The 27,728-nt window shown below is 44.4% G+C and overlaps 3 protein-coding genes and 1 long non-coding RNA gene across 14 annotated transcripts in view; 1 reads left to right on the top strand and 3 right to left on the bottom strand.

Moving 5' to 3' along the window:
- ENPP6 (ectonucleotide pyrophosphatase/phosphodiesterase 6) overlaps positions 1 to 27,728 on the top strand; it is a 213,052-nt gene that overhangs the window by 97,650 nt on the left and 87,674 nt on the right. The gene's annotated exons all lie outside the window — the stretch shown is intronic.
- LOC129481297 (serine/threonine-protein kinase N2-like) lies at positions 513 to 14,401 on the bottom strand. Its single transcript, XM_063637797.1, has one exon. It carries the CDS (start codon positions 7,822 to 7,824, stop codon positions 5,011 to 5,013), a length of 2,814 nt encoding a protein of 937 aa, XP_063493867.1. The 5' UTR covers positions 7,825 to 14,401; the 3' UTR covers positions 513 to 5,010.
- On the bottom strand, positions 16,323 to 17,407 carry LOC129481300 (uncharacterized). Its single transcript, XR_008657334.2, has 3 exons — positions 17,253 to 17,407; positions 16,929 to 17,036; positions 16,323 to 16,515 (listed from the first exon to the last, which is right to left on the bottom strand). It is a non-coding gene; the product is annotated as an uncharacterized lncRNA (long non-coding RNA).
- Positions 17,561 to 25,846, bottom strand: LOC129481296 (serine/threonine-protein kinase N2-like). Of its 2 annotated transcripts, XM_055276519.2 has the most exons (2): positions 24,582 to 25,846; positions 17,561 to 24,527 (listed from the first exon to the last, which is right to left on the bottom strand). In XM_055276519.2, the coding sequence occupies exons 1-2, from the start codon at positions 25,764 to 25,766 to the stop codon at positions 22,953 to 22,955; spliced, it is 2,760 nt and encodes a 919-aa protein (XP_055132494.1). In that variant the 5' UTR covers positions 25,767 to 25,846; the 3' UTR covers positions 17,561 to 22,952. The 2 variants fall into 2 exon arrangements, with proteins under 2 accessions (XP_055132494.1, XP_063494540.1); XM_063638470.1 differs by having other exon boundaries at positions 17,561 to 25,846.

The raw sequence follows: 27,728 nt of genomic DNA, 5'->3' as shown, positions 1-27,728 counted from the left end.
AAAACCATTACATGCAGGTTGATAGGAACCTTCACAGTGGATAGATTAGGCTGACACCATCTAAACCCACCAATCCACTTTAACAGACACCACGAGCCACATGGTGTGATGCGAGAGCAGGTACATGGCACCATGTGTAGTGGATTCTTGCCTAAGACACATGGAACCTGAATCTAAGACCTGTAGATCAAACGAGGAGTCTGCAAGAAATACAGGAGACTAAGGAACATGCTAACGGCACCACGAGGATACAATCAGCCTAATCCAGAATATGGGATGTTTTCAGACAGATGACCCAGTTCCCTCCATGAATAAATAGACAAGAATTAATAAAATGGAGGAGAACCATTATCAGTTAAAAGACGCTCAAGAAACATAATCAAATAAAATGCATGGGTTTTGTTTGAATGCTGATTCTTTTTTTTTTTTTCTTTTCTTTTTTGAGACAGAGTCTTACTCTGTCACTCAGGCTGGAGTGCAGTGGTGCAATCTCAGCTCACCACAACCTTCAACTCCCTGGCTCAAGCGATTCTCCTGCCTCAGCCTCCTGAGCAGCTAGTACTACAGGTGCACAACATCACACACGGCTAATTTTTGTATTTCACGTAGAGACAGAGTTTCACCATGTTGCCCAGGCTGGTCTCAAACTCCTGGGCTCCAGATATCCGCCAGCCTTGGCCTCCCAAAGTGCTGGAATTACAGGCGTGAGCCACCTTGCCTGGCCTGAATGCTGATTCAAATAAACGAATTTCACAGAGGCATTTTAAAGATAACTAGCAAAAACTCCACATGGACTGGGTATTGAATAATATGAAATAGTTATATTCATTTTGTTGGGTGTGATAACAAGAGTATGTTTTTTTAAAAGTCCCTCAGTACTAGAGACAGGCACGGAAGTATTTATGACTTCAGATGGGATGTCTGGTATTTGCTTTAAAAATATTCCAGTGTGGGGAGGAAGACACGGGAAACCAGGACGGAGCCCTGTCCCGTGTTATCACACTGTTTTGTGCATTCGAATATTTTCATAATAGATAATTTTTAAGCTAAATGTAAGCTCTTCGGGAGAGGTAAACGTAGGTAGTCATCACTTTTAACACGAAGTCGCTTGTGAGATTTGCCACCGGTGATTGGCCTTGGGGAAAGGGGCAAAGTCAGGCGGCTAAGGCCCAGTGCTCAGAAGCCCGGACTGCGGCCCGGAGCCTTCATCTATAGTGGCTCTAAACTGGTGCCCTCCACAGCCAGGACCCAGGCCAGGAGCTGTGAGCTCAGAGGAGGAGGGCAAGGTGGCCAGAAATGTGATGACGGCAGAGAGAGGAGCCAGGGACAGGCAAAGGAAGCAAGTGACAGAAATCCCAGGCCTGCTACTCCAGGCAGAGAGAGGGCCGGTGGCTCCTGAAAAAAGAAGCAGGAGTGAGGCAGGAGCCAGGAGAGCAGAACTCACCCTCCCCTGCTGCCCTCCCCGTGGCCCTGGCTGTAGCCCCAGCGTCTCTTCCTAGGGTCATGTCTTCACATGGGGACATTTCTTCCCAGCTCGGCCACCGAGAGGAATGGATTCCTCCAGCATGAAGAATCCTCCTGCCCAGCCTGGATCCTGGAGCCACAGTCACTGTGGCAGGAACGCGGCTCCTCGCTGGCCTGGCTAGGGCTGGATGCCACACTTTGCCCTCTCCCCAGAGCCAGAGAGGTTGGGTCACAGACGCTCCTGAATGGGCCATGCAGGGTGCAGGAGGAATTTCGCCTTTGGAGGAACAAAGGGGTGTTCGAAGTTAAACGTCCACTGCAGTGACCATTACAAATTGTGGTTTAAAAAAATCATAAACTTAACCAAAAGAAGAACTAAGAGAAGGAGGGAAAGAAAGGGCTGGGGTCAAGAATAACAAAATCCCAAATAAGAAGCACACATCCTAAAAGGGAAAATGAAACACAACAAGGGTTAGGAGGGTGGGGTGGGGGAATGAGGAAGCGGGGGACGGGGGGCACAGCACGAGACTGCCTGCCAGGACAGCCCAGGCAAGGCCCCGGCTCCAGGTTCAAGGCCCCGAGGCTCGCGTTTGCTGCAGCGCGTTTGCTGCAGCGCGTTTGCTGCAGCGCGTTTGCTGCAGCGCGTGGCCGGCGGACTCTGCCTGCATTCTCGGCATCTTCAGCACAGTCACAAGCAGCTGTCAGATTTCTGCGAATCCTGGAGGTGGCCTTCAAACCGGGAGAAGCAAACACAGAATTCAAGGCTGGCCCAGCCTGGCGCCTCTCGGCGCACTTCGGGGACGGCTGCGGGCGGTGGTGATGACCGCAGCCGCCAGCAGAGGGCAGTGGCGGGCCAGCGTGGCCAGGCTCAGAGGGCTCGCTCCCAGCCCTCCCGAGCCCCGCGGGCAGTTTCTGCCTGTGACTTTCACCCCCGTGCAAACCTTCCAGCTTCCTGTGCAAGGCAGATGCAACGTGGTGCTGCTTTTCAAGGGGGTTTTCTTTTCTTTTTTGAGACAGAGTCTTACAATGTCACTCAGGCTGGAGTACAGTGGTGCAAGGGGATTTGAGACTTTTCCTCTGCAAATGATCTGTAGATATCAAGTAAGAAATGGACTGTCCGGCCCCATCCCTCCCTAGAAGAGAATTGTTCAAAGTGCCATTTTTTATTTATTTTTTATTTTTATTTTTATTTTTTTACAAATTTCAATCTATATAGACTTCAATTTGTTCATTTGTGATAATTTATGACAAAAAACATTTGTTTTTTCAGAATGACATAGTGAAAGGCACATTTCATTTGAATGCATAGTGTACCATTCTAAAATATCCAAATTTCTTTACGAAGTGCTTGAGCTGTCACATACACATACAGTAATAGCAAAAGATATTTACACTCTATAAAGCTTAAAATTTTAAATCTGTCTAAAATATATATATTTTAAACTACAAAAAATTAGTGCTTTCTTCAGCTTAATTGTGTAAATAGACCCTGCCTTCTAATATTTTTAGTGATTTGACTTCAATTAAAAAAAATTCTGTACACTGTGTAGTTACAAAATGCTGTCAGTTTTTAATGCCAAAAGCCTATTTTAGACATTACTTTCTTTGCTATTTGAGAACCGAAAAAGTGAGCAGACTGTACCTCAAAAGTATTTAATGTTTTAATGTTGTATTAACACTGTTTAAATTAAAGCCAGACAATTAAGCTAAGTTCCTCTATTGTCCTTTGCCAAGGAAATTAACTGGCATTTTAAAATAACTTTAAGCCACGTATTGTTCCCCCTTTCTATAAGATTTTCTCCCAAAGGATCTTGGGTAATAAACAATTTGGAAGGTAATATAAATGATCTCTGGACAATTTTAATTGTTCTCAGAGTACAATGAAAAGTTGCTAAAACATCCCAGCAAATATTTATAAATGTTTTTAGCTCAACTCTCCATAAATCAGTGTGCTTTTTCATGTTTCTCATAAGATTTACACCTGAACAATTTTCAAGAGATGAGCTCACTGTGATTAAATAGTTAATTCAGTATGGTTACTTAACAGCTTGCTATTCCTGAGGTATAATGACCCTAACATGCTAAGCACAGGATCAAAGATGCTATTACTAAACTAAGAAAAAACAATAAAGTCATAGATTAGGAGAAAAAAATATAAAATCAAACCAAACCAAAACAAACAAAAAACTACAGGCAAGTGGAAAGTCATGGTTTGCAAAAAGACAACCCTAGAAGAGTATAAAAAGCCATAGATGGATCCTTTGAAGAGTTGTATAAAATATTTCATCAAATTTTGTTGAGACTTTTGAGGTACAGCTTTAGTGTTATAATTCAGTTTTTTATAAAATATAGACTGTTTTATCAAAAATATTTATACATTCTGTTACAACATATTGCCTTTGCCCTCAATAACTGCCAGTATAAAATCTGGATCCAGTGGCCTAAAATGTACAAATGCACTTAATGTAGATGCTGGGGTTTGAGGTGTCTGCTCGGCCACTGTACAAGAGTGATGAAGTGGTAGAATTAAATAATAAGCCTACAACATAGAATACATTAAAACTTGCACATATACATGTTCACAGCATCTATACAATGATAATCCCTACGGTTTAACCAAGTTATAGTTCCCTTCTACAGCAGACACGAAACCAAGGTGAACTAGGTTGGCAGATGTAGAGTGAATATCACAAAAGGGGTGATCACTTCACTGATTCTGGAACATATGACTGAACATACTGAGCATCTAGACTTTGGGAATGCATGCAGGTAACAATACCTTGGTTTAGCTGATTAAAAATCCTCATTCTTAACATCTTAAGTAAATGCTGATCTTGTTTGTTTCAGCACTGTTTAATAAACAAAAAAAAATTGTTTGGCAAGCAGCTCTATTGGAAAGCTATAAGCCTCTGTTACATGGTTGATAAAAAAGGCAATATAAAGTTTTCTAATAATTATAGAACATTTATAAAATAAGACATCAATTCATTCTTTTTTTAAAAAAAATCAAGCCTCAAATTGTATACAAACTGCCGTGTTTTTTGATAGTACAGTAACGTCTTTTTTAAAAAAAAGGAGCATTTGCCTTATTCAAACAGAATCGTACTTTGTGTGAACAATGATAGCATTCCAAGCCCTTTTTTTCTTTTTGTAAAACACAGTTAAGTGATTAATTTTCTTTCCACTTAAGGCGGGCATATGGCAAAGCTAGGGACTATTAAAAAGTGGGTTTTTTCTTTCTTTTTTAAAATAGACTATTGATCCAAAAGTATTTGTGATGAATTTTCATGGCCGATGTTCACTCAACTTAAACTCCATGAAACTGTTCCCGGTGCTCATATTTACACTGAAGTACAATGAGAAGCCACCTTTGAAGAAGTATTAGAATGGTATTTTTAAACAAATCTTCACGTGTTTCAATTAAGAAAAAAAAAAAACAAAACAAAATTCAGAAGCTATTGGTGGCACAGAGAGCAAATGAAGGGTTGCTATTTTTAAGAGGTCTTCTTGGGAGTCAGTCAGCTTGGTTTCGCAGAGTCTAGCAACTTAACACCAATCAGCAGTGTAGTCAAAATCTCTGAACATTTCCTGCTCCTCTTCCGAAAGTATCCTTGGTTCTTGAGGTGGAGTCAGAATAGGTGCTTTTGAGGTAAATTCATCAGAAAAATGACTAACATCTTCTCGTCCTTTTATGGCAGGTATAAATGGTGGCTTTACTTTTTTGTCCATCAGAGCGCGCCAATCAATTAGCCGGAAAAATGGGTGCTTTTTTACATCTTCTGCATCTTTCTCGCTAGCCCCAAGGCGCAACTCAGGATTTCTTCTTAACAGCCTTCTCATTATAGAAGTGGCTTCTGTAGATAAGGACCTTGGATACCTTACTTCATCATTTACAATACTGTCAAAAACTTTCTCTTCATCATCACCAGGAAAGGGAGGCTTACCAACAAGCATTTCATATATAAGCACGCCAAGGCCCCACCAATCTACAGCCCTTGTATAAGAAGTTTCTGTTAATACTTCTGGGGCAAGACATTCAGCATTGCCACAAAATGTGCTTGTTCTATCTCCATATCCCATTCCTTGTTTGCAAAGACCAAAATCAGCAATTTTCACAAAGCCCTCTGTATCTAGCAATAAGTTTTCCAATTTCAAATCTCTATGAGCAATTTTGTGTTCATGTAAATACTGCAACCCAAGAACTATACAAGCAGCATAAAATACAGCTCTTGGTTCAGAAAAGACACCAGTATTAATGTGCATCAATAAGTCCCCACCGGCAGCATATTCCATTACAAAGCAAACATGCTCTTTGGTTTGGAAACATGCAAAAAGGTTCACCAAAAAGGGATGCCTTACACTATTCACAGTTTCAAAAATTCTTTTTTCACACATCAGGCTGTCTACTTCATGTTGAGCCACAACATCTCCTTTCTTTAAGGCTTTTATAGCAAACATCTCATTTGTGTGTTTATATTCAGCTAAAAGCACCTTTCCAAAATTTCCTCTTCCCAAGACAGCATAACACCTGAAATCTTGTAGATTACACTGAAACCTTTGCTGACATCTTCTATCCTCAAGTTCTTGAATACCGCTATATTCTAGGCCTGACTGAGGAGTATCAGGCTTGTATTCAGATTGAGATTTTGGAAGCATAGTATTTCTGTCATTCTCAGTATCAAAAGCAGTCTCTGAATCCTCTCCTGGTGTATCCAAAACTCTTAATTCAGAAGATTCATCTATTTCTCCAAGGGAAGAAGCTCGTGGTGGGGCTGGAGGAGGTTGAGGCTCAAGATCAAAGTCCAATTTGGTTACTGTAGAATCACTAGCTGGAGCTGCTAGTTTAGGGATGTGTACTTCAACCACTGGCACTGTAGTAGGCACAGGAGCTTGAGGGCTGAAGGTGCCAGAATGTTTTACTGTAGGACTAACTCTTCTTACTGGCCTTCCCCAAGTGGCAATATTAATATTCATTTGAGGAACTCTGAGAAATCTTTTGCCTTGTTGCTTTGAAAAAATTTTCTTTTGTTTTTGAAGTTTTGGTCTTTTTTCAATAACTGGATTAAAAAAGGTAACCTCTTCTGGATCTGATACAACAATATGTGCATTTAATTCCTGCAGCTTGTGATGTAGTTCTTCTAATTTTTTATTTGATTTTTTCAAAATGTTGTCTACATAAGCCAAGCTTTTTTTATCTGTTGTGACTTTCCTCAGATTTTCTGCTCCTTCTTTGATTTTCAGTTCTTTCCTTATTTCTCTCTTAATTCGATCCTTGATATCGTCCAATTTCTGCTGCAGCATCGTATCTGAAAAGTCTAATGTTTGAACAGCACTCACATTCTCAGAAAACGGAAGACTTCGGGGATCCCCCTGCAGTTCTGTGAGCAGAATCAACCCCCGTTCGGGGTTGGACGCCATCGTGCTCCGGTATGGACTTCGCACCTGGGCGCGGCCGCCGCTGGCGAAGGGAGCCTTCGATCTATTGTTGCTAGTAGAACAACGAGGGTCACTATTTGGAATATCTGGAGTCCTCGGGCAATCCGTAATATCTTCTGGATCTGATACAACACTATGTGCATTTAATTCCTGCAGCTTGTGATGTAGTTCTTCTAATTTTTTATTTGATTTTTTCAAAATGTTGTCTACATGAGCCAAACTTTTTTTATCTGTTGTGACTTTCCTCAGATTTTCAGCTCCTTCTTTGATTTTCAGTTCTTTCCTTATTTCTCTCTTAATTTGATCCTTGATATCGTCCAATTTCCGCTGCAGCATCGTATCTGAAAAGTCTAATGTTTGAACAGCACTCACATTCTCAGAAAACGGAAGACTTCGGGAATCCCCCTGCAGTTCTGTGAGCAGAATCAACCCCCGTTCGGGGTTGGACGCCATCGCGCTCCGGTATGGACTTCGCACCTGGACGCGGCCGCCGCTGGCGAAGGGAGCCTTCGATCTATTGTTGCTAGTAGAACAACGAGGGTCACTATTTGGAATATCTGGAGTCCTCGGGCAATCCGTAATATCTTCTGGATCTGATACAACACTATGTGCATTTAATTCCTGCAGCTTGTGATGTAGTTCTTCTAATTTTTTATTTAATTTTTTCAAAATGTTGTCTACATGAGCCAAGCTTTTTTTATCTGTTGTGACTTTCCTCAGATTTTCAGCTCCTTCTTTGATTTTCAGTTCTTTCCTTATTTCTCTCTTAATTCGATCCTTGATATCATCCAATTTCCGCTGCACCATTGTATCTGAAAAGTCTAATTTTTGAACAGCACTCACATTCTCAGAAAACGGAAGACTTCGGGAGTCCCCCTGCAGTTCTGTGAGCAGAATCAACCCCCATTCGGGGTTGGACGCCATCGCGCTCCGGTATGGAGGGTCCGCACCTGGACGCGGCCGCCGCGCTGGCGAAGAGAGAAGGCGGGACGGGGCTCGGAGTGGGGGTGAGGAGAGGGGAGAGAAAGAAAAAAAACAACTAGGGATTAATGGAGGCGCAGCCCCTGCGGGAGGCGCGGCTTATTCCATCGGGTTCATCCAGAGCGGCGTGGAGTGAGGGCCCTCGTAGCTGGCTGCCTCTCGCTGCCTGCCGGCCGCCACCGCTGCCCACACCGGAATGTTGGGCCCACACCGGAATGTTGGTCTAGTCGCTCCCTAGGCAACGCCAGAATCCACCTCAAGCTTCTCTGTTCTGAGCACTGCGGCTACGGCTGCCTCAAAGTGCCATTTTTCAAAGTGGCCTTTTAAAAGGCCCATTGGATTGATAGGATTGGCCTTTTCCACGCCAGACATCGTGCCAAAGCTTTCCCTACCTGAAACCACTTAACTCTGAAAAAAGATATGATTATCTCCATTTTTCAGAGGAGGAAACTGAGGCTCAATAAAGTGGAGTGAGTCGTGTGAGGTGGCTGGGATGGGATTTGAACTCTGGTTTGCTGGGCTCCAAAATTCCTTCCACTTAGGCCACATGGTTCTCACAGGTTCTCGGTTCCTGCCAGTTCTCATCCTACCTGTTCGTTCTGTTTTTAACTCAAAAATCTCCCCTATTCCCCTGGAGTCTACCGCTTGGACTCGGAAACTATCCGAAGGATGCAGCTCGCTTGAGTTGCTCTTTGATCCCTAAGGCAGATTATCTTTCAACAGCTTTTATGCAAAGAGCACGCAAGGAGGATTATAGACATGAATCACTGAATGAGACCCAGTGTCTGCTCCCAGCACCATCTGTTGATATGCAGATCACCGGTGATCATTGATCAGGACAAACCAGCTGTGGCTGCTGTGAAGTTAACTCCTGAGACTTGGGAGGCTGGTCTCACTTCTATATGGGCACACCTGGCCTGAGGCCATGAACTTGGGCAGGCCAGCATCATACCTACCTCACATATTCTAGCAACGACAAGCAAAACTAACCAAGCTAACGAAAATGAGCTTGCTTCCACTTGTTTCTTTCCCTCAGAAAAAGTGGGCGGGGGATGGTTGACTGATGGGTTTGTACTTGATTGAGCTGTTCAAGTCCCTGATTAGTTCATACTCCTAAAGAGCTGGGTTCCATCATTCTCTATCAATTCTTGGCATTAAAAGATGATCCAGTAATATTTTGGTAACTAGTCTTTTCTGTTGGAAATCATCACTCATTGGCCATTCTAAGTTCTACTCCAATTGAAAAGCTTGATCCCACTTTGGGAGGCCAAGGGGGGGCGGATCACTGAAGTCAGGAGTTTGAGACCAGCCTGGCCAACATGGTGAAACCTGTCTCTACTAAAACTACAAAAATTAGCCGGGCATGGTGGTGGATGCCTGTAATCTCAGCTACTCAGGAGACTGAGACAGGATAATCGCTTGAACCCAGGAGAAGGAGGTTGCAGTGAGCTGAGGTCCCACCACTGCACTCCAGCGTGGGCACCAGAGTGAGACTCCGTCTCAAAAAATAAAGAAAGAAAAGCTATCCTAAATGTGCTTTTTTTACTGAGTTAAATTTCCTATCCTTACCTCCCAACCCCTGCCCCAGGCACAGGTGGGGCAGCTGCGGGATGAGTGCAGTGTCTCTGCCCCTGGCATGAGGAGAATTTCTGCCCTGGGTGAGGACACGGGAAGAGAACATAAAAGGGGTACTCCCACCACCTGCAGGTGGAGCCTGGTTTTTGCCAAAGTCATCACCTACTAGTGTGAGGAACGCAGCCAACCTGGTCACTGGGGAGAGGAGGGAGACCAGTGGGTGGGAAAAGGAACCTTTATCACGAGCCAGAAGACAGAGGTGCTTCAGGATGGAGAGGGTGGCTGACTTTCCTGTATGGAGGTAGACATGCCCCAAGTAAGAAGCTCCTCCCTCCGAATATCTACCATCTTTTGAGAAGCCTCTATAAGAACTCAATAAAATGGGAGTGTGCCTCAAAAGAGATTTCATTTTCAATGCAGTAGTTAATTATTGTCCTTTTCCAACTTTGCACAGCGGTGAAGAGGAATTGAATTGTCAGGAAATTTCTTTGAGCTTTGTTAAAAATTAGCTTTCTAAAAGTAAAAAGTGTTTAAGTCAAAACTTCAGGGCTCACATTTTTGTCCTTATGCAGGAAAATTATTTTTGTTTCCTTTTCTGTATTCTACTTGTTAAATAATTGCGCCAAGCTGGCAGGCACTGCAGAAACGTAAAGCAATGCATTCATTTTTAAGTCCAGTGACCTCAAAACAATGAGTGTGAATGTTCCTAATCAAAGATGTCTCCTCTTTTGGGGGTTATTTTTGTTGCAATCCCTACACTTCACACTATAATCAAAGCCCATTATCTCAGCCTTACAATATCTGTGTCTCAGAATCTAACGATGACTGTGTCTGGCACATACATCAGGAGTTGCTTTTAAGGATGTGCAAATTGTGAGCTTTCGTTTCACCTCAATCGTGCATATTTCATTGGAAACCACTTCTTTAACATCCAAAGTCTGTCTTTGAACACGTTAAAAAAATAAAATGGATTTCCCAACAGAGGTTATCTGCAAGGCAAATTTCAATTTTTAAGTTAGTTACTTTGAGCAACGCATTGTTAATTCTTTCAAGTCTCTTGGGTATAAAGTAGTTATTTGAAAGTTCACTAATCTAAGCAGGGTCTAAACTAATCTTTACACCTCCAAATGCTCAAGGAAAAGTACTAAAGGAAACCTACTAGTGGGAATGTCTGACTTATTTAACATTTTCTGGCTGCTTGGCTCCGAATCGAATATATAAAGTTACTTCTTGTAACCATGTCAATTTGAGATAGCATATGTACGTTCAGTCTCTAAAATGTATCCATTATCTTGAGACCCCCTGATTTCAGAACTTTGGGAGCCTCTCTTTCCACAGCTGGCTTCTTTCCAGAGGAAGAGGAAGCTTAACATTACCATCTCCTTTGTTGATATCCCTAGTCTGAGAGTATTCCCTCCTTAGAGGTATTTACAGTTAAACTTTGGTGCATGATAATTGATTGCAAGAGATAAGAGAATGTCTGGCATTCCAGAGATCTGTGCATCTCCATGTGGTTACTTCACTGAGAGTCTCAGCATCAGGCCTGACTTATGAGTTCATTTGTATTAAAATGGCAAGCCCTGGTGAACTGATGAGGCAACACCTTGCCTGGAGGGGAGCAGGTGCTGGTGTGGGGGAGGGCAGATGCTGAGTCAGAGACCTGGTTGGGACTGGGGTTCTGCCCTCTTCATAGCTGTGCGGCTTCAGCCTCCTCACTCAGCCACTTTGAATCTTAGTTCTTCCATCTGCAAAATGGAGATAATATTCTCCATCTCCTGGAGTTATCTTGAAGACTAGATGCAAATGTAAAGCATTTAGTTCCAGATACAAAGGAGGTGGCCAAGGACTGGGAACTATTGTAATTAAACTGATCAGCAAGTGTCCAGAAAGTAGATTTCTGCCTTTGGCCCTAGGTTATGAGCTTCACCCCTCCAGAGTCCCAGGTAAAGCACTTCCTCAGTGGGCTCAGCCCCAAGACCTTCCACCTGGACTGACGTGTTCCCCTGAATGCATCCTGTCCTCGAGGGTGGAGGCTTCACAGATTGCATAATAGCAAGTGTAACACCAGCAGCTTCCTTCTCCTGGGGGCTTCCTGAGTGCTGGGAATCGCGTGGAGTGCTGGTTCATTCTGGTTGCACAAGTGTTAGTAGATTGCAGTGGTGAAGAGCTGAGCCTCGGGATCCAGGCTGCCTGGTTTAAATCCTGGCTCCAGTATACCTGGTGGTGTAAGACTTCAGGCAACTCACCTCTGCGCCTCAGTTACTTTACCTGGAAAGCGGGGCTAACAATAGTACTTATCCCTTAGGGCCACGGTGAAGTGGAAATGTGGAATTCCTTTCCTAGGCCTGCTGTAACAAAGTACCACAAGTTTGGGTGGCTTAGAGAAACAGAAATGCATTGTCTTTTAGTTCCGGAGGTCAGAAGTCAGAAATTAAGGTGTGGGTGGGGCGCGCTCCCTCTGAAAATTCCTTGGTTCTTTAGCTTCTCGTAGCCCCAGGTGTTGTCTGCTTTACAGAGCCACCTCTCCCTCTCCAAACACCATCCTCCCTGGGTACAGTCTCTCTGTCCACATTGCCCCTTTTTATAAGGACACCAGAAATGTGGGATTAGGGCCCACCCTAAGAACTTCATTGTCACTTGATGCCATCTGTAAAGACCCAATTTCCAAACAGGGTCACATGCTGAGGTACCTGGGGTGAGGATTTCAACAGATCTTTTTGGAGAAACACAATTCAATCCAACATAAGAGATGCCCTTAGAACAATACCTGCAATATAGCAAGCGTCACCTGTGCATCGACCACTTTTATCTTTAACGCTCATTGCAATCTAGCCAGATGAGTATTATGAATCCCATTTTAGAGAGAGAAAAAGTGAGGCTTTGAGAAGCTGAGGATTAGACTCAATTCCCACAGCTAGAAAGTGAGAAGACCCCAACCCAAACTCCTCTGTCATCTCTCCACCGTAGCCACCATCTCCCAGAGGCAGACAGGATGCCCACAGCCCAGGTCCCTGTGCCCGTCACACGTTGTTATAACCCAGTCTTTCAGCGCGTGGCCCCAGAGGCCTGCCTGCAACTCTGGACTCGGAGCTCCATTGAATGCTGCCTCTGGGCAAAAACCTGTAGGTTAGAAAAGAACGATTTCCATGATCCTTCTTAGTGTATGGTGAGCCCCACTTATATCCCCATGTTTTGACTAAATCGATGTGCCTCAAATGTAACCCCAAGTCTCCCTTTTCTGCCAGCTGTTTTGATCTCTAGTAGTCACAACCACTGTCGCCTAATGGAAACACACAGAGGCCTCAGAGAAATAAAACGAATGCCTTACAAATTAAAGATTACTGTCACTTTCTAAAGGTGGTTATACACCGGAATTAAGAAAGCGTTCATGCAATTGAGGAATTCCTCATCGGCTGCAGAGCCTGATTGTTCAGCGAGATAACCAGCTATGCAGTTGTTTTTCTGTATATATATTTGGAGACGTGAATAAAATGGTTTTCTTTTTTAAACCGAGAGCTTTCACCTTGAAATCAGCATACGTTTCATATTCCAGAGTCCAACTGTAACCATAAATCCGTTATTGTCATGGAAAGTGAAGTGTAAAGAGCATGATGTGAGAAGCCAGGAGGTCCAGGTTCAAGTCACCCTCGTTCCCTTTGCTTCTCCACCCCACCCACCGCTTATTGGAATTGTGGCCTTGGGCACACACTCAAGCCTTTCACACCTAATATATACAAAGGGCAGGGAGTTATTCCTCACCTCTGAAATTGCAGGGAGGGGATGAGACTAGGAGGCCACCTGAGGTCCCTTCCATTCCTGAGAATGTGTGATACCATCAAAGCTCACAAGTACTTGTCCAGGGGACGCTCAGCTTGTGTGGTCTCTGATATTTAGTGAAAGACCCTTGCTCAAGTGATCAACACGATTTTCTTGAAAAATCCACGTCTTAGGGTTTTCCCTGGCCCTTGCGCTGGAGAGCCTCTGTTTGCCTGTCTGCCCTCCTCTGCTTCCTCCAGCCTGCCTTGAGCCTCAGAGGGTGACCTTGAGGGATGGCCTCTAGGACAGTGGCTGGAGAGGCAGATCCCCTTGCTATTCACCACCCGGGGAGCTGAGTGGGTGGGTGGTAACAGCTTCCTGCTGCCATTCCTCCTGGGTTGCTTCGCCATGCCATTGGCTCCCCTCAGCCCGGCCCACACCTTTGTAAAAGCCCCTGACTTAAACTCTGCGAAGCCTGTTTATTGCCAGGACCTTGAGTGAGTCCAGCTGTGACCATCTCGAATTGCGCTAGCACCGCATCTAGCACATCAGTAAGAGCATCTCACCTTTCAAAGAAAGTGAACTCTGAGTGTGGGGAATAGCAAAATGCCACATTTTACTGGCATGAGGACTATCCTAATTCCTACTTCAATAGGAAGCCCTCTGTCTTGGTTCATTCCCCTCCAGTCATTTTTTCCCTCCCTCCCTCCCTCCCTGCCTCCCTTCCTTCCTTCCTACTTTCCTTCCTTCCTTCCCTGCTTCCTTCTTCCCTCCCTCACTCCCTTTCCTTCCTTTCTTCCTCCTTTCCTTCTTTCAAAAGTTGAAATAACTTAGGCTTCAAAATAGGCTTCTAAAGTTGAAATAACTTACTCTGTCATTTAATAGATTATTGAAGTTGTCTATTTCACTAGCCTGGCATGGGATTAAAGCACCAAGATCTCGTCTCTTCTTCTGTCATTGAGTGCTTGGTTCACTGATGCCCCCATTTATTTCAAAAAAAAACTATACTACTAAAAATACAAAACTTAGCCAGGCGTGGTGGCGGGCACCTGTGATCCCAGCTACTTGGGAGGCTGAGGCAGGAGAATCACTTGAACCTGGGAGGCAGAGGTCGCAGTGAGCCGAGATCGCGCCACTGCACTCCAGCCTTGGTGACAGAGCGAGATTCTGTCTCAAAAAAAAAAAAAAAAAAAAAGGATTTGGCATTTCTTCTAAGAGCTTGCTTTTTCACTATTTAGTAAAGCTGTGGCATCAGATCTTGCCTCTTCTGGCCTCATTTCTTATCATTTCTAACTTAGCATTTCTCTAGAGTCTGAGACCTTCTCATCTCTTTCCTTCAGAGGTTTGGGAATTACGATCCACGGTGTTCCCAGACTTGACCCACCAGGTGTCCCCCCGGGATGGAACTCCCGCCCACCTCCTCACTCACTGTTGATCTGACCTGGCATTTCCACACTCAGCCTGTGGTGACGTGTTTCATACTTCTCTTATGCCCAGTGCTACACTGTAAGGCCCTTATGCACTAGAATCGTGCCCTCCTATTCTCCATACCTAACCAGTGCCTGGAAAACAATAGATACTCCAGAAATGGGTGGGTGTTTTAACCAGAATATCTCTAAGACCCTTTCAACTTGGACTCTGTAATTTGAAAGTAAGATTCCCACAATGCCCCTGCCAACACCTAAATGGAAAGACTATATTCTCTTTCCGCAGACACTTTCAGACTCTTCAAATTTAGCCACTTGGCTCTTTTGGGAGAATAGTAAACCCCAGAGTAACATTCTGGGCACCAACTACACGTAGGCAAAAAATTTATTTCACAAAAACATTTCCCTTAGACCTTCTTGGTCATCGAATTCAACCTTCTGCCTCAAGTAATTGTACCTGAACTACCTTAGAAAGATTGGAAAATGGAAACGTGCACCATTTCTAACAGGTCAGGAATGAAGGGGGCAGAATTTAATACATCGTTTGTGTTTGGTTTCATGTTCAGATTGTTTCCAATATCGTGTTGAACATCCATATTCATGAATCCCACCTTTGATTTCCTTCTTTTGTTAGGCTTCTCGAAGTGGAGTTACTGGGTCCAAGGCTCCAATTAACACTTTTTTTTTTTTTTTTTTTTGAGACGGAGTCTCGCTCTGTCGCCCAGGCTGGAGTGCAGTGGCGCCCTCTCGGCTCACTGCAAGCTCCGCCTCCCGGGTTCATGCCATTCTCCTGCCTCAGCCTCTCCGAGTAGCTGGGACTACAGGCGCCCGCCACTACGCCCGGCTAATTTTTTTGTATTTTTAGTAGAGACGGGGTTTCACCGGTGGTCTCGATCTCCTGACCTCGTGATCCGCCCGCCTCGGCCTCCCAAAGTGCTGGGATTACAAGCGTGAGCCACCGCGCCCGGCCAATGAACACTTTTAAAACCCGTGATAGCCGGGCGCCGTGGCCCATGCCTGTAATCTCAGCCCTTTGGGAGGCTGAGGCGGGTGGATCATTTGAGGTCAGGAGTTTGAGACAGCCCAGCCAACATGGTGGAACCCCGTCTCTACTAAAAATACAAAAAAATTAGCTGGGCGTGGTGACGGGCGCCTGTAGACCCAGCCACTCAGGAGGCTGAGGCAGAGAATTGCTTGAACCCCGGTGGCGGAGGTTGTAGTTGGCACTACTTCACTCCAACCTGGGTGACAGAGAGAGGCTCCGTCTCAGTGAAAACAAGTAAACAAACAAACAAACAAACAAAAAACCCTGGATAAATATCGTTCTGTTGCTCCTGCCACAAACGGTGAACAAACATACATTTCCTCTAGCTGGTATGCATGCCACTCAGGAACTATTTATTTTTGTACATCACAATTTAAAAAGCCAAAAAAGTGAGATTGCATTATTTTCCACTTTCATCATTTTGACTACGTCAAATCCTTTAAAGTCATATTACTTTTTATAAGCCTTCCGTGGGCCTTAAACTGAAATGGAGAAGATGCAGAAAAAAACCCACATTAGTCATTACAAATTGGAACCCAGCCACTGTTCACTGCGCCCACTGCTCACCCCGGTCCAGGCCGCCTTATGTCCTCCCAAGTCACCCTGCTTCCATCCTGACCTGCTGAGTTCATCCCCGTGGCTGCCAGCATTACCCTTCAGACTGCAGGGAGGGGCTGGAGCTGTTTCCTGCCAAAGTCACCTCAACCTGAAGTCACTGGGGGAGAGGAGCGTCGCTGGGTGCTGGGGGATGATGGAGGCTGGACTGCTAGCCAGAGGTTGGAGGCTCTTCAGGAGGCAGGTGTTGGCTGAATTTGTCTCCTGCGTGGAAGACTAAGGGTGAGAAATAAGATTTCCCCTCCAAACACCTCCCATCCTGAGAAGTCCCTGGAGGCACCCTTCTAAAAGGAAGACCCGCCAGCATTTTCCATGATGCCTCGAGGAAAACCTAACCCCTCCCGACAGTGCGCCGCACCACTGGCTCTGCCATTCTCTGCGACACCAGCTCCCCCATTTCCCACACTTCTTCCTTCCCACCCTCTCAACCTGGACACTCTTGTCACACCAGGTTTCCCATGGGTGTGTCATCGTCATTGTTTACGCCACCACTCAAGCGTCATCTCACTGCCCCCTCCAAACCCTCCCGGCCCCCTAGCCAATGCTGCACCTCCCTGGCACACTCTCCACTGTTACTTCCACTGCCGACTGCACCTCACTTCCTGAAACTGTCCTGTCTTTTAGCTTACGTGTTCATGATCTGTCTTCTCCCGCCCGCGAGCAAGATTCCTGAGGACAGGGATTCTGTCCGTCTTCTTCTCGGCTCTATCTCAGCATCTCGAATCGTGCCTGATACACTGAGGTTGAAAAAAAATCGGTGTTTTTGTAACTAACAAATTACGTGAACACACAAGTTTTTAAATAACTATGTCAATATGTCTATTAATTCTATCAAGGCAAGAAGTGGAGCTAAACTACAGCCATGGTCTTGGAATAGTTTCTTCTTTAAATGGCTTAGATAAAGCTGTGACAAATGTATGTCAACTGTGATGTGTCTGGCTCATGACACTTACCCCCTAATTATTTGAATTTGTTGTCTCATGGTGGCAGATCGTATTTTCCAAAGAAATCTGCTGTAACAAATCCCGTTCTACTTGTTCTTCTTATATTGTGACATTGACGTTCCCCCATCAAGTGGTGTCCCCTCTTTTTGAACCTGAGTGGACCTTTGTGACAGCTTTGACCAACGGATGCAGTAGAAGTGATGCCATGTAACTTCTGGGTCTAGGTCACAATCAATGCCAAGCCTGTTCTCTTTGCTTTCTTGGGGTGCTCATGCCTGGAGCACAGTCACCATGCTGTAAGGATGCCAGGTGGCCATATGGCGAGGCCACAGGTGGATGCAGCTGCTGACAACCCAGCTAAGGTCTCAGCCAGCAGCCAGCATCAACTGCCTGCAGATCCTTCCAGCCCTCTGGTGTCAGGTTACCCCAGCCTCTGAGCTGCCCTTGCTGGTGCTGCATCCAGCAGAGAGGAGCTTTCCCTTCCATGCTCCATCCAGACGGCAGATTTGTGAGCTGAATATATGATTATTGTTTAAGCCACTTGAGGTTTGAGGTTGTCGGTTACACCGAAACAGATAACTGATCCACCCCCTCACTTCAATGTAAGGGGTATACAGGCCAAATAGACATGCCTAAAAGAACCTGCCTGTTTCAGAGAACAGTTCTACTGGGAAGGGATTTTGTGACTAAAAGGAACAGATGTAGGTGATGATTATCGGTGGTTGCTAAAACCATTACATGCAGGTTGATAGGAACCTTCACAGTGGATAGATTAGGCTGACACCATCTAAACCCACCAATCCACTTTAACAGACACCACGAGCCACATGGTGTGATGCGAGAGCAGGTACATGGCACCATGTGTAGTGGATTCTTGCCTAAGACACATGGTACCTGAATCTAAGACCTGTAGATCAAACGAGGAGTCTGCAAGAAATACAGGAGACTAAGGAACATGCTAACGGCACCACGAGGATACAATCAGCCTAATCCAGAATATGGGATGTTTTCAGACAGATGACCCAGTTCCCTCCATGAATAAATAGACAAGAATTAATAAAATGGAGGAGAACCATTATCAGTTAAAAGACGCTCAAGAAACATAATCAAATAAAATGCATGGGTTTTGTTTGAATGCTGATTCTTTTTTTTTTTCTTTTCTTTTTTGAGACAGAGTCTTACTCTGTCACTCAGGCTGGAGTGCAGTGGTGCAATCTCAGCTCACCACAACCTTCAACTCCCTGGCTCAAGCGATTCTCCTGCCTCAGCCTCCTGAGCAGCTAGTACTACAGGTGCACACCATCACACACGGCTAATTTTTGTATTTCACGTAGAGACAGAGTTTCACCATGTTGCCCAGGCTGGTCTCAAACTCCTGGGCTCCAGATATCCGCCAGCCTTGGCCTCCCAAAGTGCTGGAATTACAGGCGTGAGCCACCTTGCCTGGCCTGAATGCTGATTCAAATAAACGAATTTCACAGAGGCATTTTAAAGATAACTAGCAAAAACTCCACATGGACTGGGTATTGAATAATATGAAATAGTTATATTCATTTTGTTGGGTGTGATAACAAGAGTATGTTCTTTTAAAAGTCCCTCAGTACTAGAGACAGGCACAGAAGTATTTATGACTTCAGATGGGATGTCTGGTATTTGCTTTAAAAATATTCCAGTGTGGGGAGGAAGACACGGGAAACCAGGACGGAGCCCTGTCCCGTGTTATCACACTGTTTTGTGCATTCGAATATTTTCATAATAGACAATTTTTAAGCTAAATGTAAGCTCTTCGGGAGAGGTAAACGTAGGTAGTCATCACTTTTAACACGAAGTCGCTTGTGAGATTTGCCACCGGTGATTGGCCTTGGGGAAAGGGGCAAAGTCAGGCGGCTAAGGCCCAGTGCTCAGAAGCCTGGACTGCGGCCCGGAGCCTTCATCTATAGTGGCTCTAAACTGGTGCCCTCCACAGCCAGGACCCAGGCCAGGAGCTGTGAGCTCAGAGGAGGAGGGCAAGGTGGCCAGAAATGTGATGACGGCAGAGAGAGGAGCCAGGGACAGGCAAAGGAAGCAAGTGACAGAAATCCCAGGCCTGCTACTCCAGGCAGAGAGAGGGCTGGTGGCTCCTGAAAAAAGAAGCAGGAGTGAGGCAGGAGCCAGGAGAGCAGAACTCACCCTCCCCTGCTGCCCTCCCCGTGGCCCTGGCTGTAGCCCCAGCGTCTCTTCCTAGGGCCATGTCTTCACATGGGGACATTTCTTCCCAGCTCGGCCACCGAGAGGAATGGATTCCTCCAGCATGAAGAATCCTCCTGCCCAGCCTGGATCCTGGAGCCACAGTCACTGTGGCAGGAACGCGGCTCCTCGCTGGCCTGGCTAGGGCTGGATGCCACACTTTGCCCTCTCCCCAGAGCCAGAGAGGTTGGGTCACAGACGCTCCTGAATGGGCCATGCAGGGTGCAGGAGGAATTTCGCCTTTGGAGGAACAAAGGGGTGTTCGAAGTTAAACGTCCACTGCAGTGACCATTATGAATTGTGGTTTAAAAAAATCATAAACTTAACCAAAAGAAGAACTAAGAGAAGGAGGGAAAGAAAGGGCTGGGGTCAAGAATAATAAAATCCCAAATAAGAAGCACACATCCTAAAAGGGAAAATGAAACACAACAAGGGTTAGGAGGGTGGGGTGGGGGAATGAGGAAGCGGGGGGGGGGGGGGGCACAGCACGAGACTCCCTGCCAGGACAGCCCAGGCAAGGCCTCGGCTCCAGGTTCAAGGCCCTGAGGCTCGCGTTTGCTGCAGCGCGTTTGCTGCAGCGCGTGGCCGGCGGACTCTGCCTGCATTCTCGGCATCTTCAGCACAGTCACAAGCAGCTGTCAGATTTCTGCGAATCCTGGAGGTGGCCTTCAAACCGGGAGAAGCAAACACAGAATTCAAGGCTGGCCCAGCCTGGCGCCTCTCGGCGCACTTCGGGGACGGCTGCGGGCGGTGGTGATGACCGCAGCCGCCAGCAGAGGGCAGTGGCGGGCCAGCGTGGCCAGGCTCAGAGGGCTCGCTCCCAGCCCTCCCGAGCCCCGCGGGCAGTTTCTGCCTGTGACTTTCACCCCGGTGCAAACCTTCCAGCTTCCTGTGCAAGGCAGATGCAACGTGGTGCTGCTTTTCAAGGGTGTTTTCTTTTCTTTTTTGAGACAGAGTCTTACAATGTCACTCAGGCTGGAGTGCAGTGGTGCAAGGGGATTTGAGACTTTTCCTCTGCAAATGATCTGTAGATATCAAGTAAGAAATGGACTGTCCGGCCCCATCCCTCCCTAGAAGAGAATTGTTCAAAGTGCCATTTTTTATTTATTTTTTATTTTTATTTTTATTTTTTTACAAATTTCAATCTATATAGACTTCAATTTGTGCATTTGTGATAATTTATGACAAAAAACATTTGTTTTTTCAGAATGACATAGTGAAAGGCACATTTCATTTGAATGCATAGTGTACCATTCTAAAATATCCAAATTTCTTTACGAAGTGCTTGAGCTGTCACATACACATACAGTAATAGCAAAAGATATTTACACTCTATAAAGCTTAAAATTTTAAATCTGTCTAAAATATATATATTTTAAACTACAAAAAATCAGTGCTTTCTTCAGCTTAATTGTGTAAATAGACCCTGCCTTCTAATATTTTTAGTGATTTGACTTCAATTAAAAAAAATTCTGTACACTGTGTAGTTACAAAATGCTGTCAGTTTTTAATGCCAAAAGCCTATTTTAGACATTACTTTCTTTGCTATTTGAGAACCGAAAAAGTGAGCAGACTGTACCTCAAAAGTATTTAGTGTTTTAATGTTGTATTAACACTGTTTAAATTAAAGCCAGACAATTAAGCTAAGTTCCTCTATTGTCCTTTGCCAAGGAAATTAACTGGCATTTTAAAATAACTTTAAGCCACGTATTGTTCCCCCTTTCTATAAGATTTTCTCCCAAAGGATCTTGGGTAATAAACAATTTGGAAGGTAATATAAATGATCTCTGGACAATTTTAATTGTTCTCAGAGTACAATGAAAAGTTGCTAAAACATCCCAGCAAATATTTATAAATGTTTTTAGCTCAACTCTCCATAAATCAGTGTGCTTTTTCATGTTTCTCATAAGATTTACACCTGAACAATTTTCAAGAGATGAGCTCACTGTGATTAAATAGTTAATTCAGTATGGTTACTTAACAGCTTGCTATTCCTGAGGTATAATGACCCTAACATGCTAAGCACAGGATCAAAGATGCTATTACTAAACTAAGAAAAAACAATAAAGTCATAGATTAGGAGAAAAAAATATAAAATCAAACCAAACCAAAACAAACAAAAAACTACAGGCAAGTGGAAAGTCATGGTTTGCAAAAAGACAACCCTAGAAGAGTATAAAAAGCCATAGATGGATCCTTTGAAGAGTTGTATAAAATATTTCATCAAATTTTGTTGAGACTTTTGAGGTACAGCTTTAGTGTTATAATTCAGTTTTTTATAAAATATAGACTGTTTTATCAAAAATATTTATACATTCTGTTACAACATATTGCCTTTGCCCTCAATAACTGCCAGTATAAAATCTGGATCCAGTGGCCTAAAATGTACAAATGCACTTAATGTAAATGCTGGAGTTTGAGGTGTCTGCTCGGCCACTGTACAAAAGTGATGAAGTGGTAGAATTAAATAATAAGCCTACAACATAGAATACATTAAAACTTGCACATATACATGCTCACAGCATCTATACAATGATAATCCCTACGGTTTAACCAAGTTATAGTTCCCTTCTACAGCAGACACGAAACCAAGGTGAACTAGGTTGGCAGATGTAGAGTGAATATCACAAAAGGGGTGATCAGTTCACTGATTCTGGAACATATGACTGAACATACTGAGCATCTAGACTTTGGGAATGCATGCAGGTAACAATACCTTGGTTTAGCTAATTAAAAATCCTCATTCTTAACATCTTAAGTAAATGCTGATCTTGTTTGTTTCAGCACTGTTTAATAAACAAAAAAAAATTGTTTGGCAAGCAGCTCTATTGGAAAGCTATAAGCCTCTGTTACATGGTTGATAAAAAAGGCAATATAAAGTTTTCTAATAATTATAGAACATTTATAAAATAAGACATCAATTCATTCTTTTTTTAAAAAAAATCAAGCCTCAAATTGTATACAAACTGCCGTGTTTTTTGATAGTACAGTAACGTCTTTTTTAAAAAAAAGGAGCATTTGCCTTATTCAAACAGAATCGTACTTTGTGTGAACAATGATAGCATTCCAAGCCCTTTTTTTCTTTTTGTAAAACACAGTTAAGTGATTAATTTTCTTTCCACTTAAGGCGGGCATATGGCAAAGCTAGGGACTATTAAAAAGTGGGTTTTTTCTTTCTTTTTTAAAATAGACTATTGATCCAAAAGTATTTGTGATGGATTTTCATGGCCGATGTTCACTCAACTTAAACTCCATGAAACTGTTCCCGGTGCTCATATTTACACTGAAGTACAATGAGAAGCCACTTTTGAAGAAGTGTTAGAATGGTACTTTTAAACAAATCTTCACGTGTTTCAATTAAGAAAAAAAAAAAACAAAACAAAATTCAGAAGCTATTGGTGGCACAGAGAGCAAATGAAGGGTTGCTATTTTTAAGAGGTCTTCTTGGGAGTCAGTCAGCTTGGTTTCGCAGAGTCCAGCAACTTAACACCAATCAGCAGTGTAGTCAAAATCTCTGAACATTTCCTGCTCCTCTTCCGAAAGTATCCTTGGTTCTTGAGGTGGAGTCAGAATAGGTGCTTTTGAGGTAAATTCATCAGAAAAATGACTGACATCTTCTCGTCCTTTTATGGCAGGTATAAATGGTGGCTTTACTTTTTTGTCCATCAGAGCGCGCCAATCAATTAGCTGGAAAAATGGGTGCTTTTTTACATCTGCTGCATCTTTCTCGCTAGCCCCAAGGCGCAACTCAGGATTTCTTCTTAACAGCCTTCTCATTATAGAAGTGGCTTCTGTAGATAAGGACCTTGGATACCTTACTTCATCATTTACAATACTGTCAAAAACTTTCTCTTCATCATCACCAGGAAAGGGAGGCTTACCAACAAGCATTTCATATATAAGCACGCCAAGGCCCCACCAATCTACAGCCCTTGTATAAGAAGTTTCTGTTAATACTTCTGGGGCAAGACATTCAGCATTGCCACAAAATGTGCTTGTTCTATCTCCATATCCCATTCCTTGTTTGCAAAGACCAAAATCAGCAATTTTCACAAAGCCCTCTGTATCTAGCAATAAGTTTTCCAATTTCAAATCTCTATGAGCAATTTTGTGTTCATGTAAATACTGCAACCCAAGAACTATACAAGCAGCATAAAATACAGCTCTTGGTTCAGAAAAGACACCAGTATTAATGTGCATCAATAAGTCCCCACCGGCAGCGTATTCCATTACAAAGCAAACATGCTCTTTGGTTTGGAAACATGCAAAAAGGTTCACCAAAAAGGGATGCCTTACACTATTCACAGTTTCAAAAATTCTTTTTTCACACATCAGGCTGTCTACTTCATGTCGAGCCACAACATCTCCTTTCTTTAAGGCTTTTATAGCAAACATCTCATTTGTGTGTTTATATTCAGCTAAAAGCACCTTTCCAAAATTTCCTCTTCCCAAGACAGCATAACACCTGAAATCTTGTAGATTACACTGAAACCTTTGCTGACATCTTCTATCCTCAAGTTCTTGAATACCGCTATATTCTAGGCCTGACTGAGGAGTATCAGGCTTGTATTCAGATTGAGATTTTGGAAGCATAGTATTTCTGTCATTCTCAGTATCAAAAGCAGTCTCTGAATCCTGTCCTGGTGTATCCAAAACTCTTAATTCAGAAGATTCATCTATTTCTCCAAGGGAAGAAGCTCGTGGTGGGGCTGGAGGAGGTTCAGGCTCAAGATCAAAGTCCAATTTGGTTACTGTAGAATCACTAGCTGGAGGTGCTAGTTTAGGGATGTGTACTTCAACCACTGGCACTGTAGTAGGCACAGGAGCTTGAGGGCTGAAGGTGCCAGAATGTTTTACTGTAGGACTAACTCTTCTTACTGGCCTTCCCCAAGTGGCAATATTAATATTCATTTGAGGAATTCTGAGAAATCTTTTGCCTTGTTGCTTTGAAAAAGTTTTCTTTTGTTTTTGAAGTTTTGGTCTTCTTTCAATAACTGGATTAAAAAAGGTAACCTCTTCTGGATCTGATACAACAATATGTGCATTTAATTCCTGCAGCTCGTGGTGTAGTTCTTCTAATTTTTTATTTGATTTTTTCAAAATGTTGTCTACATAAGCCAAGCTTTTTTTATCTGTTGTGACTTTCCTCAGATTTTCAGCTCCTTCTTTGATTGTCAGTTCTTTCCTTATTTCTCTCTTAATTCGATCCTTGATATCATCCAATTTCTGCTGCACCATTGTATCTGAAAAGTCTAATGTTTGAACAGCACTCACATTCTCAGAAAACGGAAGACTTCGGGAGTCCCCCTGCAGTTCTGTGAGCAGAATCAACCCCCGTTCGGGGTTGGACGCCATCGCGCTCCGGTATGGATTTCGCACCTGGGCGCGGCCGCCGCTGGCGAAGGGAGCCTTCGATCTATTGTTGCTAGTAGAACAAGGAAGGTCACTATTTGGAATATCTGGAGTCCTCGGGCAATCCGTAATATCTTCTGGATCTGATACAACACTATGTGCATTTAATTCCTGCAGCTTGTGATGTAGTTCTTCTAATTTTTTACTTGATTTTTTCAAAATGTTGTCTACATAAGCCAAGCTTTTTTTATCTGTTGTGACTTTCCTCAGATTTTCTGCTCCTTCTTTGATTTTCAGTTCTTTCCTTATTTCTCTCTTAATTCGATCCTTGATATCGTCCAATTTCTGCTGCAGCATCGTATCTGAAAAGTCTAATGTTTGAACAGCACTCACATTCTCAGAAAACGGAAGACTTCGGGAATCCCCCTGCAGTTCTGTGAGCAGAATCAACCCCCGTTCGGGGTTGGACGCCATCGCGCTCCGGTATGGACTTCGCACCTGGGCGCGGCCGCCGCTGGGGAAGGGAGCCTTCGATCTATTGTTGCTAGTAGAACAACGAGGGTCACTATTTGGAATATCTGGAGTCCTCGGGCAATCCGTAATATCTTCTGGATCTGATACAACACTATGTGCATTTAATTCCTGCAGCTTGTGATGTAGTTCTTCTAATTTTTTATTTGATTTTTTCAAAATGTTGTCTACATGAGCCAAACTTTTTTTATCTGTTGTGACTTTCCTCAGATTTTCAGCTCCTTCTTTGATTTTCAGTTCTTTCCTTATTTCTCTCTTAATTCGATCCTTGATATCGTCCAATTTCCGCTGCAGCATCGTATCTGAAAAGTCTAATGTTTGAACAGCACTCACATTCTCAGAAAACGGAAGACTTCGGGAGTCCCCCTGCAGTTCTGTGAGCAGAATCAACCCCCGTTCGGGGTTGGACGCCATTGCGCTCCGGTATGGAGGGTCCGCACCTGGACGCGGCCGCCGCGCTGGCGAAGGGAGAAGGCGGGACGGGGCTCGGAGTGGGGGTGAGGAGAGGGGAGAGAAAGAAAAAAAACAACTAGGGATTAATGGAGGCGCAGCCCCTGCGGGAGGCGCGGCTTATTCCATCGGGTTCATCCAGAGCGGCGTGGAGTGAGGGCCCTCGTAGCTGGCTGCCTCTCGCTGCCTGCCGGCCGCCACCGCTGCCCACACCGGAATGTTGGGCCCACACCGGAATGTTGGTCTAGTCGCTCCCTAGGCAACGCCAGAATCCACCTCAAGCTTCTCTGTTCTGAGCGCTGCGGCTACGGCTGCCTCAAAGTGCCATTTTTCAAAGTGGCCTTTTAAAAGGCCCATTCGATTGATAGGATTGGCCTTTTCCACGCCAGACATCGTGCCAAAGCTTTCCCTACCTGAAACCACTTAACTCTGAAAAAAGATATGATTATCTCCATTTTTCAGAGGAGGAAACTGAGGCTCAATAAAGTGGAGTGAGTCGTGTGAGGTGGCTGGGATGGGATTTGAACTCTGGTTTGCTGGGCTCCAAAATTCCTTCCACTTAGGCCACATGGTTCTCACAGGTCCTCGGTTCCTGCCAGTTCTCATCCTACCTGTTCCTTCTGTTTTTAACTCAAAAATCTCCCCTATTCCCGTGGAGTCTACCGCTTGGACTCGGAAACTATCCGAAGGATGCAGCTCGCTTGAGTTGCTCTTTGATCCCTAAGGCAGATTATCTTTCAACAGCTTTTATGCAAAGAGCACGCAAGGAGGATTATAGACATGAATCACTGAATGAGACCCAGTGTCTGCTCCCAGCACCATCTGTTGATATGCAGATCACCGGTGATCATTGATCAGGACAAACCAGCTGTGGCTGCTGTGAAGTTAACTCCTGAGACTTGGGAGGCTGGTCTCACTTCTATATGGGCACACCTGGCCCGAGGCCATGAACTTGGGCAGGCCAGCATCATACCTACCTCACATATTCTAGCAACGACAAGCAAAACTAACCAAGCTAACGAAAATGAGCTTGCTTCCACTTGTTTCTTTCCCTCAGAAAAAGTGGGCGGGGGATGGTTGACTGATGGGTTTGTACTTGATGGCGCTGTTCAAGTCCCTGATTAGTTCATACTCCTAAAGAGCTGGGTTCCATCATTCTCTATCAATTCCTGGCATTAAAAGATGATCCAGTAATATTTTGGTAACTAGTCTTTTCTGTTGGAAATCATCACTCATTGGCCATTCTAAGTTCTACTCCAATTGAAAAGCTTGATCCCACTTTGGGAGGCCAAGGGGGGGCGGATCACTGAAGTCAGGAGTTTGAGACCAGCCTGGCCAACATGGTGAAACCTGTCTCTACTAAAACTACAAAAATTAGCCGGGCATGGTGGTGGATGCCTGTAATCTCAGCTACTCAGGAGACTGAGACAGGATAATCGCTTGAACCCAGGAGAAGGAGGTTGCAGTGAGCCGAGGTCCCACCACTGCACTCCAGCGTGGGCACCAGAGTGAGACTCCATCTCAAAAAATAAAGAAAGAAAAGCTATCCTAAATGTGCTTTTTTTACTGAGTTAAATTTCCTATCCTTACCTCCCAACCCCTGCCCCAGGCACAGGTGGGGCAGCTGCGGGATGAGTGCAGTGTCTCTGCCCCTGGCATGAGGAGAATTTCTGCCCTGGGTGAGGACACGGGAAGAGAACATAAAAGGGGTACTCCCACCACCTGCAGGTGGAGCCTGGTTTTTGCCAAAGTCATCACCTACTAGTGTGAGGAACGCAGCCAACCTGGTCACTGGGGAGAGGAGGGAGACCAGTGGGTGGGAAAAGGAACCTTTATCACGAGCCAGAAGACAGAGGTGCTTCAGGATGGAGAGGGTGGCTGACTTTCCTGTATGGAGGTAGACATGCCCCAAGTAAGAAGCTCCTC

Source organism: Symphalangus syndactylus, chromosome 4, assembly GCF_028878055.3.
Source record: "Symphalangus syndactylus isolate Jambi chromosome 4, NHGRI_mSymSyn1-v2.1_pri, whole genome shotgun sequence".
NCBI lineage: Eukaryota > Metazoa > Chordata > Mammalia > Primates > Hylobatidae > Symphalangus > Symphalangus syndactylus.
This window is presented reverse-complemented; position numbering and strand designations above follow the sequence as displayed.

Excerpts from the sequence above, each read along its gene's own strand:
- LOC129481297 (XM_063637797.1), bottom strand. The coding sequence starts at position 7,824 with ATGGCGTCCAACCCCGAATGGGGGTTGATTCTGCTCACAGAACTGCAG.
- LOC129481296 (XM_063638470.1), bottom strand. The coding sequence starts at position 25,766 with ATGGCGTCCAACCCCGAACGGGGGTTGATTCTGCTCACAGAACTGCAG.